Source organism: Anomalospiza imberbis, chromosome Z (genome assembly GCF_031753505.1).
Source record: "Anomalospiza imberbis isolate Cuckoo-Finch-1a 21T00152 chromosome Z, ASM3175350v1, whole genome shotgun sequence".
In the NCBI taxonomy this organism is placed as follows: domain Eukaryota; kingdom Metazoa; phylum Chordata; class Aves; order Passeriformes; family Viduidae; genus Anomalospiza; species Anomalospiza imberbis.
Genome location: NC_089721.1, coordinates 9,095,093 through 9,109,483, shown reverse-complemented (window position 1 = coordinate 9,109,483; position 14,391 = coordinate 9,095,093). Strand labels below are relative to the sequence as shown.

Here is a 14,391-nt window from a genome sequence, read left to right as displayed (position 1 = left end):
TTTCCCCTTCCCCTCCTGCACCAGCTCAGCTCACCGAATCTGACAGCAGCCTCTTGCTGGCCTCTCCCACCATGCGGATGGCAGCGTCCACATCCCGCTGCCCTGGCAGGCAGTTAACGCAGCGGTTCAGAGCCTGTGACACTGCCTTGGCTACCTGCAGGGAAGCAAATAGAGGTCACCACCTCCCAGCCAGCCCCACAACCTTCCCACAGCCATGGCACAGGGCACACTGGGGTCCCTCTGTCCCCACCTGGGCCAGGCGCTGCTGGCTCTCTGGATCACCAGGCTTGGCCACTGCTTTCCGGGCCTCTTCAATGAGGTTGTTGGCTTTGTCCATGACATCACTGGCGCACTCCAGCATGGCACTCTGTGCCTGTGGGTCGGAGGTGTTGGCTGCCACACCACGGGCAGCCTGGCTGAGTGACCGCAGGGCCTGGGCCACTTCCCGTGCAGCAATTCCTGAAGGGATGGAGAGGTCAATGCCTGTCAGCTCAGTGCCCCTTCCCACAGCCCTGTTGTGGAGGTCAGTACCTGTGTAGTTCTCATTGCCCTGGGCCACCTCTCCCAAGAGGTGAGCGATGGCAGAGCTGACAGCTTTGGTGCTGTTCCCCAGGTCCTGGGCACACTTCTCCATCTGCAGGGGGGTCAAGTTGGGACATGCTGGTGAACTGCACCTTTTGGCAACTCCACTGCCCCAGAGTCCACCCTGAGCCACCCTTCCCTGCATCCTCACCGTCTCTCCTGGAAGAGGCTTGAGCTTGCCATCACGGGCAGCTGCCTTGGCTTCCTGCAAGTCCCTCTCCAGGCTCTGCACCAGACCCAGAGCAGAGTCTATCTCCAGGGGTCCACATGCCTCCTGAGCCTGCGACAGAGCAGAAGGGAAGGTGAGCAGGTGACCACAGAGCCCATCTGGCTGTGGCAGAGACCAGAACCTGCCACCAGGCTGTCCCCACTGTTCCCCACTGCTCTGCACAGCTGGTTACTCACTGCAGGATGGGATTCAGCCTCTCACCTTCTGGGCTGCTGTACGGAGCTCAGCCAGAGCAGCAGCCAAGTTCTTGGCACACTGGCTGAGCTGCATAGCAGAGGCTTGGTCCGTTATGGTGGGGACAGTGGCCTTGGCTGCAGCTACCATCTTCCCACCAGGCTGTTGGGCCAGGAAAAAAAGCAGTGAGAAGGGGACAAACATGCAGCAACTCAGCTGCCTGTGTGCAGAAGATCTCCCAGTGTCTTAAAAGGGACAGGCACAGTAGGAAAGCTGTAATGCCAGAGCTGGCATGGGAGGCTCTGGGCAGCATGGGTACCTGCAGGAAGTTCTGGCTGGCAGCAATGAGAGCCAGCTGGGCACTGGGGCTGTCCGGCTGGGACTGGCTTCCTCGCACACCTTGCACCAGCATCGGGATCTGCTCTGCCACCACCTGCCAGAGAATATGGTCACTGAAGAGGATCAGTCAGAAGGACATGGATTCAACCCAGGACCAGTGATAAAAGGACCAGCTCTTACAGGACCTAAGTGAGGGCCTTAGGATCCAGTCTGACCACTGTGGCAGAGCAGAAAGCACCAGCATGGCTGATGGAAGGTGAGACAGGGAGAGAGAGGAGATGCCAGGATCAGGCCCAGGCCCTTACCTTGCAGCTCTGCACCAGCTGCTGCTGAGCAGCGGGGTTCTTGTTGGAGGAGGAGGCGTGCTGCGCGGCGGCGATGGTCTGCGTGGCCGAGGCAGCGGCCTGCTTGGCTGCGTGCTGGCACAGGGAAGCACAGGTTAACACTGGCAGTTTGTATTGAGCCCCATCGCCATGACCAAGGCCTAGATTCCCCAAACAACTACTCCTGTTCCTACTCCTGTGGCACCCGAGCATCTCCAGCACCCCAAAACAACACAGTGCACACAAGGGAAGGGAGCTCTCTCTGTGATGCAGCATGGACACTGTACTTGAAAAGAACTTTATCCCTCTGGAAAGAGGAGTTGTATGGGGGCTCTTGGACAGGCCTTGCTCACTGACTGTGCTTGCTTGCCCTTTGCAGATCCTTGCCCAGCACCTCACCTCCAGCTTGTGCACAAGCTTCTTCTTGATGGCGTTCTGGGCTGCAGCATTGGTTGCCATACGGAGCCCTTCTGCTGCTTCACACAGCCGCTGCTGCTGCTCCTCGCTGTCTGGGTGGGCTGCAGCTCCCTAGAGAAAACAGAAAACCCATCACATCTCTCAGGGACCATGGAGGCCCTTTTCCTCCTGAAGCAGGACCTCTGCTCTGGCTCCCACAAGATAGCCCTGTTTATGGTACTTGGGAGATGTTCACAGCCTCTCTGGAAGAGTCCAATAGCAGGAGCAATAACAGCTCCTCTGCTACCACCCACAGCTTCCTGAAGCTCCTTCCCAGGAGGAGCCCACGCCACAGGTCCCTGGCTCAATGCAAGACCTTGCTCTGGGAACTGCTGCTCAACCAGGGACTGCTCATCCCCTACCCAGCACTGAGCCAATAGCATTGGACAGGACTGGGGCCAAAGTCAGCATCCACCCTTCCCCACACACTGACCTTTGCAGCCTCCACCATCTTGGCAGTGGCATCAGCCAGGATCTTGGCTGCACTCAGAAGCTTGCGTGAATTTTCCAGGTCTGTCTCTCCCTCAGCATCAGCTTTGATGGCATTGACAAGGTCAGAGGTGGCCTGGGCCAGAATACGAGCCTGACGCACCATTTCCCCTGGAACAGAATGGAAGTGTGGCCTGTTAGCAAGTCCCAAAGGCTCTCGGATACCTCCCTATCCATTGTGCTCTGCCCTGGGTGTCTCACTCTCACCTGCATCGCCCATGGAGCTGAATATATTCTCAGTGACATTGAGGATGGTGTCAGTGGCCTGGTCGTAGCGCCCGATGGGCTGCCCACCCAAGGCATGCTGCTTGATATGCTGCAGCAGGTCGTTCAGGGCCTGGGTGACAGCTGTGGCTGCCACCCCCACCTGCTTCAGGAGCTGGTCATCACTGGTGGCTGCCTTAGAGGCCTCCACACAGCCCTCAGCCGATTTGGCCACCAACTTGCCAGCCTCGATCAGCTGCTCCTGGCAAACTGGGGAGCTGATGGTAGGAGCCACAACCTGGAAGGGAGAACAAAGGCTGGGCAGCAAGCATGGTATGCTCCATGGAGGAGCTATCCCAAACTTCTGCTCCTCCAAAGAGGATCATCATTGCTTGGGCACAGTGGCAGGACCTCCAACAAGAGGCGGCCCGCACTTCCTGTGCCAGATTCCCAATGTCCTGTCTTAGAACATGTGGTCCTGGCACACCTAGGACTGCTGCAAAGCTGCCCCCCAGCCAGGTGAATCTCACAGCCCTGCTGAGGCAAGGGTTAACCTTGCTGCTTACCTTGGTGCAGGCCACCAGCTGGGAGGTGGAGAGGGCGCACTGGGTGGCCGCTGCGATCACCTGTGTCTGCAGCGCGGCGTCCTCTGTTTTCTGAGCCACATTCTTGGCTTTGAGCACCAGTGCAGCAGCAGCGTTGGCCACTGCCTTTGCCAGCTGCATAAGCATGTCCTGGGAGGGGACAGAAAGGGTCAGAAAGGCAGCCATGGCAGTGGGAGCAGCCGCAGCCTTCTGCAGGGCTCTCGTGAAATATTCAGATGGGAAATGTGAGCCCTTGGGGCCCTTTCAACCACTCTGTCCCAGCACCAGCAGCACTGAATACCTGGAAAGGCTGGCAACACCTTGACCCCATCTCCACTGTACTCTACAGCTGGCAGTGAAGCTGTAGCCTGGCCCTGAGCTGCAGCCTGCACTGCCACCAACATCACCCACAGCAGCTGGGGCAATGCTCAGCATCACTGCAATATCCACTCCCCAGGCAACCACCTGTCCCCAACGGTACCACAGCAAGAACCTGCTGCAAGGCACTGTTGGTACTTCCTGGATTTGACTGGGTTTGCAAATATTTGAACACAGTGAAAAGATTACAAACCCTTCCGGCCAAACAGCAGGCACAAGCCAACCATGGCACACCCACACCGTGGGCAGCTGCCAGCAAGAGGCAAGTGGGAGATGCTCCCATGCTGGTCACCTGTATTGTAGGTATGCCGGCTATTTTTATTTTGAATTCTAACTTGTTGGCTGACAAGCTAGAATACATCTCTGCTGTTATGTCCGAAGCTAAAAGAGAGGTGTCACAAGGCAACCAGCTTCCTCTCTCCTTGGTGGCAGGTACACAACAGGTGCTGGGAGGCAACAGGCAGGGACCAGCACACATTGAACTGCTTTCCTGCAGGACACCAGACATAACAGCACACTGAAGCCTTCAGGATCAGCCCCTGTGACACACTGCTGATGAAAACTGGTAGCACCACCCCTAAATAGCAAAAATCCTGGTAGGCAGGGCAGTGCTCTCTGCCCACTGTAGCTGCCAGCCTCCTGCTGTGCGTGTGATCACAGCAAGAAGCCCTGCAGACCACAAGAAGTAAGCCTCCGGCCACCAAACCAGAAGAGTTACAGCACCCCCTGGCCTCCTGCAAGCCAAGATTACTCCAACTGCAATCCATCACCTTTTGCGACAGGAGGAAAGACTGGAGAGTGCATGCATCCAATTCAAGAGGCCCCAGACCACTGTATCTTGAGCCCATCAAAGGAAGTACATACACTCGGGTCTGACAACTGTGAGGCAGAACATCCTGCTGCTTGACTGCAAATTGTCTTCCAGGACCTAAATCTGACCATTGGGGATATTCTATCCTGGCACTGCTGCATGGCCAAACATGGCTTTCTGCCCTGCTCCGAGCTTTTCTGCTCCCCTTGGATACCTTTCAAGGCCTCTCTACTCAGCTGAATCTGTGCAGCTGCCATGAACAGAAACCCCTTCTTTCTGGATTATTTTGGTCTATAATATGTCTGGATTGTCCTCCCCAGCACAGTGCTACCTCTTTTGTGCTGGCAGAAGCAATCATGGGAAAGCAAGCCAGCTGGCAGTCAGCTCATCTAAAAAAAAACTGCCCCACAAGGCTCCACCCATACTGGGTCTCTGATGAGGGCAGGTAAGCAGCTCCCACAGGCAGGGAGCAGCAGGCAGGGCTGAGGTGGCTGCAAGGGGTGATCTCCAGAGCAGCACTTGCTCCAGCAGCAACCCGAGTGCATGGACTTCTGAGATCCAACCACCAGAAAAGCAGAATTTTGCAAGAGCAAGATTTCAGATTATAGTTCCCAGAGGAACACCCTTCACATTGGAGATGGCAGGGACCACCAAGCCAAGCCAGGCCTGTTTTACCGTCTTTGGTTCAGAGGAAGGCAGGATCCAAGCACACCGGTTTTCTGGGATCTACATAGAATCCACAAGATAAGAGGTGTTATATCACTCTAGAGACAGAGATGGGCAATGGCCTGTCCCCTCCCTCGCAAAGTCACCACTGGGCATCGGCGAATGTTCAGCTCGGACTCCTCCTGTGCAAAGGCCGATAGTTTTACAGAGTGGGTGTCCTTGGTTGCTACTGGCTGCACTCACCTGGAACCTGGGGTCGGTGTCACTCTCCCCTATCTGCTGCAGCAGCTCCCCGCTGGTTTGCCCCACTAGGCCAGCAGCCTGCAGGAGATTCTGGCGAGGCTGCAAGGAACAAGGCAAAATCGACACAAGGCTCATGAGCAAGCCTTAAAACTTCACTTAGTGGTTTCCCTTGGCTTCCCCCTTCTTCTCAGTCCCACAGTGCCTCCAGCTCCCCACCTCAGAGCTGGCAGGCTGTGCTGTTTTCAGCAGGTCTGAGATGGCGCTCGCCAGGTTCTTGGCTGCCTGCAGAAGCTGCCGCCCGTTCCCTCCCTCGTCCTCCATCAGCGCAGCCAGCAGCTTCACACCCTTCGACATTTCCGTCAGGTTGGAAGAGATGGTGGTGACGGCGCAGCCCACGGCGGTGTAGTCCGTGTCTGCTGGATCCCCTGCACAGGGAAGACAGGAGTCAGGATGGGATGTACTCCAAGTGATGCTCCAAGAGCATCCCCACACCTGCCACTGATGTGGTTTTCCTTTCAGGAAGCAGAAGGAGTCTTTCAGCCAGACAAGAGAGACCAAGCGTTTTACTGAACTGGGGCATCTCTCTACTCCAACTCTCCATATACCTGCAGTGAGGTTGACGACTGAGGCCGTGCCAGCAGTTATGGCATCCACTTGGGAGTGGATCTCATGCTTTGACTCATCCATCTTGTTTTTGCGCCAAGCTTTTGATGCCTGAATGGGGAGAACAGGATCAGTAGATGGTGGCAGAAGTGGTGGGTAGATGTACACATGCTCACACAGAGAAGTGCAAGGAAAAGGATATAAGGAAAAGAGTGGGAAGACCTGTAACCACCCAAATTCTCTAGTCTACCATGACCAAACAACATGACCAAGTGTCTCCTCCATGTCTGCCCACAGAGTGGGATACAAGTCCATCTCTTTTGAGGCGGTAGGTCTTCTCAGGAGCTGCTAACACTTTTTCTGGGAATGTAGCCAGCCTCACCCAGCCCGGCTTCCAGCAAGGCCCACCCCCAGCACCCCACCTTCACCCAGCACTCACAGCATCCTGCCCAAGAGGTGGCAAGGTCTCAAAGTCATCCAGTGTGGCCTGGGCTGCATGCACAGCCTGCATGCTGGAGTTGATAGTGCCGGTCAGGGCTTGCTGGGCTGAGGTCTGCAACACAGAGACAGAATGAGTGAGATATGTCAAAGGCTTGGAATCCAGGATTACATATTTGGCTCAAATGCTCCCCGGCAATGTGCTGCTGATGGTACCACTCTAGGTAGGTCTCCACAAAGTGGGGTGCAGTTAGCAAAAAGGGAGTCTCCCCTCTGCAACTCCCACTGGAAAATACCTTATGCCACCATGGTTACAACTAAGTCTCACAGCTAAACAGCCCTTGGGGAGTGGGGAGAAGATGCTGTGAGATCCCACAAGGCTTTTACAGCAACCGCCCACACCAGGCTGCATGGGGCACAAGAAATCGGCCTCCTCATGGCCTTTTCCAATTGCTTCTCCAGTTGCACAGGAGATGGGGGCATCAAAACATGGCACTGGGTTCTGCTGCAAACCACAGGCCTAATGGGGCTGTCCAATCACTACCTGAAATGAGAGGCTGTAGTCCCTAGCCAGACTAAAACACTGGGGCGTAGCTCAAGTTTGCAGAGAAGATGCAGGAGGACGCTGGCTCAGGCAGGCCAGCGAGCACACAAAGCTAGTGGCACAAAGCCCCTCCTCTTCACAGCAAGACAATGCTTGGTCATGGACCCAAAGAGATTGGTCTACACGAGCCTGACAGTCACCTCTCAGAGTTTGTGCCCTATGGTGAGCACAAAAAAAAGCTTACCAGGGGAGGCATGTGCCCTCGGTGCATCCGGCCACTGGTGATTTGCAGCTGAGGCTGTGGCATTGTGCCCACCTGGAAGTTTTCTGGCCCTCCAGCCCCGGTCCTCATGATGGCTGGCAGGGCCACTGAGCCCAGCTCTGCCTTACCTACACGGTTAAACTGCTGCTGCACAACTGTCGACCTGAAATGGGGAGAAATACCAGGTAAAGGAATGCCTACAGCACTGGCACGAGGCACTGTGGGTGTGGCAGCTCTTCCTCCTTGCTGTGCTGCAAGCTTTGCTGAGTACACTCTCCATTCAACTCCTGTTTGGCAGCTGCCTTGCTTCTGGAAGACTTACTTCTTTGGAGACACAGAGTCTTCCAGCATAGTGGACTCCTCATCACCCTCCAGTCCAAAGTGGTCTTTGCTCTTTTTCTGCAAAGAGAAAGGTAAAATGATAACCCCAAGCCCTCCCCTCCTCCTCCTGCAGCCCAGACACCACACCAGGGTCACAGGGTCCCTCTGCCCTGCCTCCAGCTTTCCCAGCAGTACCATCTGCCAATGGCTGTTTGGAGGCAGCTGGAAGGCACATTCTGTACGGCTCTCTGGAAAGGGACTATCAGTGCCCTTCTCAGCATAGCCTCACCTTTTTGAGGATGATATCGATGTAGCCAGCAATCAGCTGGGCGATCTGTTCCCCTTCCGTTGTCTGCACTGAGTAGTAACCATCCTGGTAATCTCCAAAATCCTGCAACAGCAGAGCACAGGGTAGCACCAGAGCAGGGCACTGGCAGCCATCCTGAGCCCCTCTGGTATGCACTAAGCACCCGAGCACCAGCCTTCAAAGCAAGCGCTGGGAGAGGCACCAGAGGAGGGCACGGCTGTGCCACCATGGAACAACAGCTGAGAGAGGGGCTGGAGTGAGAGCAGCCCCCCTGCAGGGGTACCAGCGGGAAGGAGGCATGGGAGACCAGTGCTGGTCCCTACCAGGGTGAAGCTCTTGGGTGAGGCTGCCCAACGCTTGATGTTGGTCAGGCTCCACTCCTGAATCACTTCCTTGGTCTTCTCATCCACGCGCATCACACACTCCTTGGTGATCCCCAGCAGCCGTGGCACCAGCTTGTTCTTCCCCTTCATCTTCTCCTGTGGGCCATAACAGAAGGTCTTTGGGCTATCCCCAGGATGGATCCACTGAGGCAGAGATATCTGAGGTCTGCCATAGCTACCAAAACACCTGCAAGGCCACACTTTGTAGTGGTGACAATTACCACATGTAGCTTGACAATGAGAAAAAGCATGAACCAAGGGGTAGGAAGGCAGTGCACAGGGAAATGCAACAGGGAAATGCAAAATAAACTGGAGCAACATAGGTTGAGGGGAAGCAGCTGGAGACACAACAGATGGATACTAAAGAAGCAGAATTTTGGTGAGTCTGAAGTGGGACCAGGGGGGCTGCTGCTCTACCTTGACCAAGAAGAAGGAAACCCCGTAGGTCTTGAGGGAACGGGCAAGTTTCACATAGCAAACTTTGGCTTCGATCTCACTCATGTTCCCACAGTTCTTGTGGGCCTGCAACAGCAAAGACAAAACATTGCACTAGCTCCACAGTCCTGGCTTGATACCATTGCACAGCCCTTCCAGGCTCTCCCCACCCCACCAGCATCCCCTGCACCAGCTCTGATCTCTGAGACCTCAGGAGCTGCCTTGTCTGCCCACCTACAGCTCTTGCTCCTGTTTCTCAGCCACCAGACTGGTGTGTGCTGCCTCCTCAGACAGGAGCGTCTCAACCTTTAGTGAGGAGGAACAAAAAGTCCAGATCTCAACCTCCCCACTGCACATACCATGAAGATCTTGCGTTCTCCCTTCTGCTTGATGTACTCCTTGGGCAGGAAATCCTTGAGCCTGCCAACATACAGCCAAGTGAGTTGCTAGCAGCAGAGCCCAAAGCCAGTGTCTATCCTTGACTATGAACAAGTCCAACCCAAAACCACAGACAAGCCCCTGCCAGGGCATAAACTGAAGTTTTTGGAAGCAGTAAGAATATGGGAGAGATTGCTGCAGCTATGAAAGCTGTCCTTGACGTTGCCCTATTAAAAGTGGGGTAAAGGTGCTAATAATGCAGCCCTTTGTGTGGCATCAAGGCAGACCAGGGGGTGGGCTAAGGCCACCTCCACAGCAGCTGACTGCATGTCCCTATAGAGCTGCCAGAGGGCGCAGGATGGGGGGCTGGCACCCCTCATAGCTGGTGTGCATTCCTACGCTTGGGTACTGTGGGGAGGAGAGGGGTTGCACCAGAGGCACCCAAACCCCCAGAGCCCCATAAGGCACTGTGGCACCAGGTGCTGCCAAGCTGCCCCAGTGGCCTCAAGACAAGCCCAGGGGCTCCTCAGGACACTCACTCCAGAAAGCCCGGCTTGTGCTTCTGCTCGTTGTACGGCCCAAACTGGATCTGGCACTGGTGGCCAGCAAACTCACAGGCTTTGTCAAAGGAGACAGGGTGGGAACCGTTCAGAATGTCATCACGAGCCTGTTTGGGAATAGAAGACACCATGGTGGGCTGGGCAGCCACGCAGCCATGTCACTGTTCTCCTCCATATCACACATGACATTATTTTACAGACTTAAAAGAAGTGGCTCTGAAAAACAGGAGTGTGTAGGACCAGGCTATTCCCTATAGGCATCAAGCCTGGGAGAGGAACAGCAGCAGGATTTCAGGATGGTTCCTACCAGACAGAACTGACATGGGATTCCCTGGGGAGCTCTGGAGTACACAGAGGACAGGGCTGGAATTGCCAGTGTTGGCTCTTACCCAGGACAGAACTGGGCATCCCAAAGTACCTCCTCATCATGGCTCCTGACAAAACCTGCAGCCACCAGCCTTGTCAGAGGCTGGCAGGAGGCAGTGGAACCAGGTGCTCTGGGAAGCTGTACCTGCACGTAGAGCAGGTTGAGCTGTACAGGATCTCTCGAGTCCACGTTCTGATCAGAGTAGAAGAACTTGCGCCGCAGCAGTAGAGTTTCATTGTCATCGATGCCTTGTTCACGCAGGGTCCGGCCGTGATCCAGCCAGTTCACTGCGGACAATGCCAGGGTTTGAGCAAGGACAGGCACCAAGGCACAGCTGGTCCCAGCCCCAGGGCTGCTTAAGCCGAGTGAGAAATGGTTGTCTGCCTGATGCATTCTCTCACCTGTCTGCCCTGGGCCCCCAGGCAGGAGATATTCTAGGAAGTGTGGACACATGTCCCTTCATCCACGTTTCTCTCCACACCCTCTTCCCTTCACAGGGGTCCCTGCTCCCCTCTCCCAAGGCTGAGCCAATTCCCAGCACATCCAGGCACTTACACTCATCATCTGTGTGCAACTTCTGCTTGAGCTTTTCCATCTTCTTCTCATCTCGCAGCAAAGTCTTGTCCTTCTTGAGAGTGCCAGTAACCTCTTCTTTCTTCTCTTCCATGATCTCCCGTACAAGTGAATACTCATCATAGTTGGTGATGCCTGCAGGACAGCAGAGAACCAAACTCAGGACTGTTCTGTCAAATACAGAGCATGGATCAATGCAGGGGTGAGGAACAGTGTCCCCTCCCTAGCGTCACACACCCCTCAGATACCCCTGCTGCCAGGCCATCTGCCACAGAGCTGCTGCTTCTCCCCCAGAAGCCTGTCAGATTCTGCCATTCTCTCCCCACCTCCCTTCTTCCCCCCTGCCGCTGTCCTCTCCTCACCAATCCGGGCACATATTGTCATGAGCATGTCCGTGACAGTTTTGGAGTCATCCACCATCACCGTTTTCACTGTCCCATCCAGCATGCGGATCTTCAGGGGCCGCTGCTTCTTCTTGTACTCCATGGTATCCTGCAGGCACAGCGGAGCACAGCTACCAGCAGTGGCACCAGTGCAGGGCACCCACATCCCAGATCAGGCCAACAGCTCCCCCCTGCCCGGTGCAATAGTGGGGATGCAATAGGGCGTGCTGCAGGGCACAATGCAAGGCAGCACAGCAGGCACCCATACCACCTCCATGCTGTGAGCAAGAGATCCAACCACAGAGTGAAGGATGCAGCTGGAAGGATGTGGGATGGATACGTACCCCATTGCGAAGCATGTAGTAGTCCAGAGCCTTCCCAGCCTCCAGCCAGATCCCTTTCTTTGGGTCTTCATCCGAGAGGAAGAGCCCAAAATCATTGGCTGAAAAACAGGTACAGTCTCTGACAGGGTAGTCCTGAGCAGCAAAGGGCCACCACAATGCCACTCTGTGCCCAGGGATATGCACTGGTGCAGTCCAGTGTGTGAAAAACAGCAGCCCTGTGAAGGCTGGAGCCCAAACTGAATGACAAACAAACAAAGCTGGCACGCAAGCTCTGAGGTTTTACCACAGTTATCTATGGAAAAAATCATCTGCAGCATGCCTACGCAACATTGAACTTGGAACTGACAGACACAACAGAAGGAAGAGCTTGCAGTTGTGGCTGACAGCTCTCTGAAATCTTCAGTGCAATGTGTAGTAGTGAAAGTGAGGTAGTAAAATGCTGGGGATCACCAGGAAGAGTGGTAGGAACTAGGCAATCCACACTTTGAGTACTCTCTGGTGGTAGGGTCTGCATCTCCTCAGGACACAGCACAGTTAGAAAAGATAAAGAGAAACAACTTGAATGATGGAACCTTGGTGTGAGGGACTAGAGGAGCTGGGACTTGTTTTTTTGCAGAAGAGGGGGCTGAACAAGAACGGGCTCAAGGCTTACAAAGTCTTAGAGGTGGTGAGTAAATAGCATTCACCAAATCCTGCTCCCTCAGGGTGGGGTACCTGGTGAAAGGGCTGCTGCAGGAGCCTGGGCAGTGGCTCCCCAGCTCAGACCCACAGGGACAGGCCCGTTTTTATGCAGCAAGAGGCCAGGACCACGCCTGGCTTTGCCCTGGAAAGGTCCTTCTCCACCTCTGCAACAATCCTGTGCCCCAGGCTGTCTTGGTTGGCTGTGTTTATAACTCGTCATCTTGTTGGCAGCTCTCTTTGGGGAGGGACAAATTCCTGAGCCGCCCTGTGCCTGCCTGGCTAATGCTGCTGTTAGGATCCTACTAAACAGGGAGCAGAAAAATCATGAAAGCTTGCCATTTTATTTTTGAAGTAAAAAAAGAACAACAAAAAACCAAACTGTTTTCAAAGCAAATTCCAAGAGGATAAATCCAAAGCACTGAAAACTGAGCAGCTTGCCCCAGATCCATGGGCTGGGCGGGGAGAGGCACTTCCTGAGATAGAGCAAGAGCAGAGCTTGGAAACTTACACCAAAGCTCCCCCAGCCCAAAGGTGACAAAAAAACAGGGCAGTTCAAAAAAGGAGCCCAAGTGCCCGTGTGTAAGGAGAGCAAAGAGAAGTAAAAGCTGCAAGGAACACACATGAAAAGAAAAGCTGTGAGCAACTGAAAAGGAACGCAGAAATAAGAAGTTCCCTTTAAGGCCTTCCCCTTGCTGCTTTTTTTATAAACAGGCTGGCTGACACCCAGGAGCAGGAAATGCAATGCTCCTTCCAACACCACTATAGCCCTGCATATCCAAAGACATCCAGTCCCTTGCTGAAGCTGAAAGCCATAGTCTGCTGGACTGTTGACCAGCCGGGCATGGTGTGAGAAGGCATTTCCTTTCAACCTCAAGGAATGTGCTGCTCCCAGATGTTGCTGCACTCCCCCTCCTCTTCCCACGACTCTTGACCTCCACTTTGCTGTCTCCCTTCCACAGCACAGCCGCTTTTGGGGGTTGCAGGGACTCAGGAGAGCCACTGAGACAGTGTCCCAGAGCTCCAACCCCCCATCCATGATGGGGACAGGCCACATCCGTGTGGGTGTGAGTCACATCATGAGCTCATGAGCCATAGGCTAAATTGTGAGCCTAGTGACCCCAAGAAAATACTGGAGCTGAGGCAGACTAGATAGGTAATGGAACACCAGCAAGGGTCTGGCAGAGAGCTGCCAGTGGGAGACAGACCCAGTAGAGATTATACATATCCAAGAAAGGAAAAATTAACTCAAATGGTTTATTAATGTTTGCTATGACCCCTGCAACTGTTTAAACCCACATAGCCCTAGCTAGTGGTGATGAATGTATGTAGGACAGAAGATCAGAGACAGAAAGGGCAGCAGACTCAAATTGCTTAAAGAGTTATTTCACTTCCAAATGTGGTTTCCTAACTTTTAAACACACAAATGTTCTTCTGGGGTGTTGAGGAGGGAGTCTGAGAAACCCAGACCCTCACATCAACTGGGCAAGAGGACTTGGATCCCGACTCCCCCCACCCAACCACTTCTCTGGGAAAGTGCCAGAGAGGCACAGACAGAGAAGAAAAGGGAGACAAGTGAAATGCCAGGAGCTAAGCCAAGGCAGCCCTGGCATGGTAGCCAGTCCCACCATGGACTTACACTGTCCTATCTGTGCCTCAGGCACCCGCTCACGGATCATCCGGCAGGCGTCGTACACCATGGTGGAGGGCTCAAACTGCATCGTCTTCACCACATTGCCGATGCTGATCTTCAGCGAGAGGGCAACCATGGTGGTGGCTGGGCTGTCCCCACTCCTGCGTCACCTGCTGGAGGAGACACACAGGTGAGCTCTGACTGCTGACCCCACCAGTGCGCAGTGTGCTTGCTCCCTCCTCCTTCGGCAGCACCTGAAAGCCAGGATTCAGCTTCCAGTGGTAAGCAAAGGGCTGCAGCCTGTGCTGGCGAGCCTGTGAGAGGTCCCCTTCCAGGTCCCCAGGTTTCCCTGAGAGGCTCCCTCAGGTCCCCTTCCAGACCCTGGGACCTGAGACCAGTACTGGGACCCCTACTTCCTTGTCCTAAGGTCCTAAAGCCAATTTTACTTGCCTGTGGGAATGACAGCAGCTGGTACCCACCAGTGATACTGCCAGGCAGAGGAAGTGAGCATGAGGGAGCACACTAGATAAGCTGTGAGAGCATGATGGAAGGGGTTATAATTAAACCTGCCATGACACAGAAGCCACAAGAGGAAAACCAAGCTTCGACCCAGAGCTGGCAGGGCCCTGCCCCAGCTATCTGGACCTCTTATGTCACCAGCAGACAGCGCCGAGCTGGCAGCCTGAGCACAGAGGGACGGAAAA

General features: G+C 54.6%; 1 protein-coding gene across 3 annotated transcripts in view; it reads right to left on the bottom strand.

Annotated features, from left to right (window-relative positions):
- Positions 1 to 14,391, bottom strand: part of TLN1 (talin 1) — a 35,511-nt gene that overhangs the window by 15,395 nt on the left and 5,725 nt on the right. Inside the window, exons 2-29 of one of the 3 annotated variants that reach the window (XM_068176264.1) lie at positions 13,694 to 13,857; positions 11,377 to 11,474; positions 11,012 to 11,141; positions 10,632 to 10,784; positions 10,221 to 10,363; positions 9,689 to 9,816; positions 9,131 to 9,191; positions 8,754 to 8,858; positions 8,277 to 8,432; positions 7,936 to 8,037; positions 7,648 to 7,724; positions 7,308 to 7,488; positions 6,521 to 6,634; positions 6,084 to 6,192; positions 5,695 to 5,903; positions 5,479 to 5,577; positions 5,245 to 5,295; positions 3,363 to 3,530; positions 2,800 to 3,094; positions 2,537 to 2,703; positions 2,047 to 2,175; positions 1,630 to 1,743; positions 1,305 to 1,418; positions 1,013 to 1,147; positions 734 to 862; positions 532 to 634; positions 251 to 459; positions 35 to 154 (exon numbers count right to left, since the gene is read on the bottom strand). In XM_068176264.1, coding sequence (XP_068032365.1) covers positions 35 to 154; positions 251 to 459; positions 532 to 634; positions 734 to 862; positions 1,013 to 1,147; positions 1,305 to 1,418; positions 1,630 to 1,743; positions 2,047 to 2,175; positions 2,537 to 2,703; positions 2,800 to 3,094; positions 3,363 to 3,530; positions 5,245 to 5,295; positions 5,479 to 5,577; positions 5,695 to 5,903; positions 6,084 to 6,192; positions 6,521 to 6,634; positions 7,308 to 7,488; positions 7,648 to 7,724; positions 7,936 to 8,037; positions 8,277 to 8,432; positions 8,754 to 8,858; positions 9,131 to 9,191; positions 9,689 to 9,816; positions 10,221 to 10,363; positions 10,632 to 10,784; positions 11,012 to 11,141; positions 11,377 to 11,474; positions 13,694 to 13,823 — 3,729 coding nt within the window. In that variant the 5' untranslated portion in view covers positions 13,824 to 13,857. Of the gene's footprint in view, positions 1 to 34; positions 155 to 250; positions 460 to 531; positions 635 to 733; positions 863 to 1,012; positions 1,148 to 1,304; positions 1,419 to 1,629; positions 1,744 to 2,046; positions 2,176 to 2,536; positions 2,704 to 2,799; positions 3,095 to 3,362; positions 3,531 to 5,244; positions 5,296 to 5,478; positions 5,578 to 5,694; positions 5,904 to 6,083; positions 6,193 to 6,520; positions 6,635 to 7,307; positions 7,489 to 7,647; positions 7,725 to 7,935; positions 8,038 to 8,276; positions 8,433 to 8,753; positions 8,859 to 9,130; positions 9,192 to 9,688; positions 9,817 to 10,220; positions 10,364 to 10,631; positions 10,785 to 11,011; positions 11,142 to 11,376; positions 11,475 to 13,693; positions 13,861 to 14,391 lie in introns of all 3 variants that reach the window. The other 2 variants (XM_068176265.1, XM_068176266.1) reach the window with 2 other exon arrangements.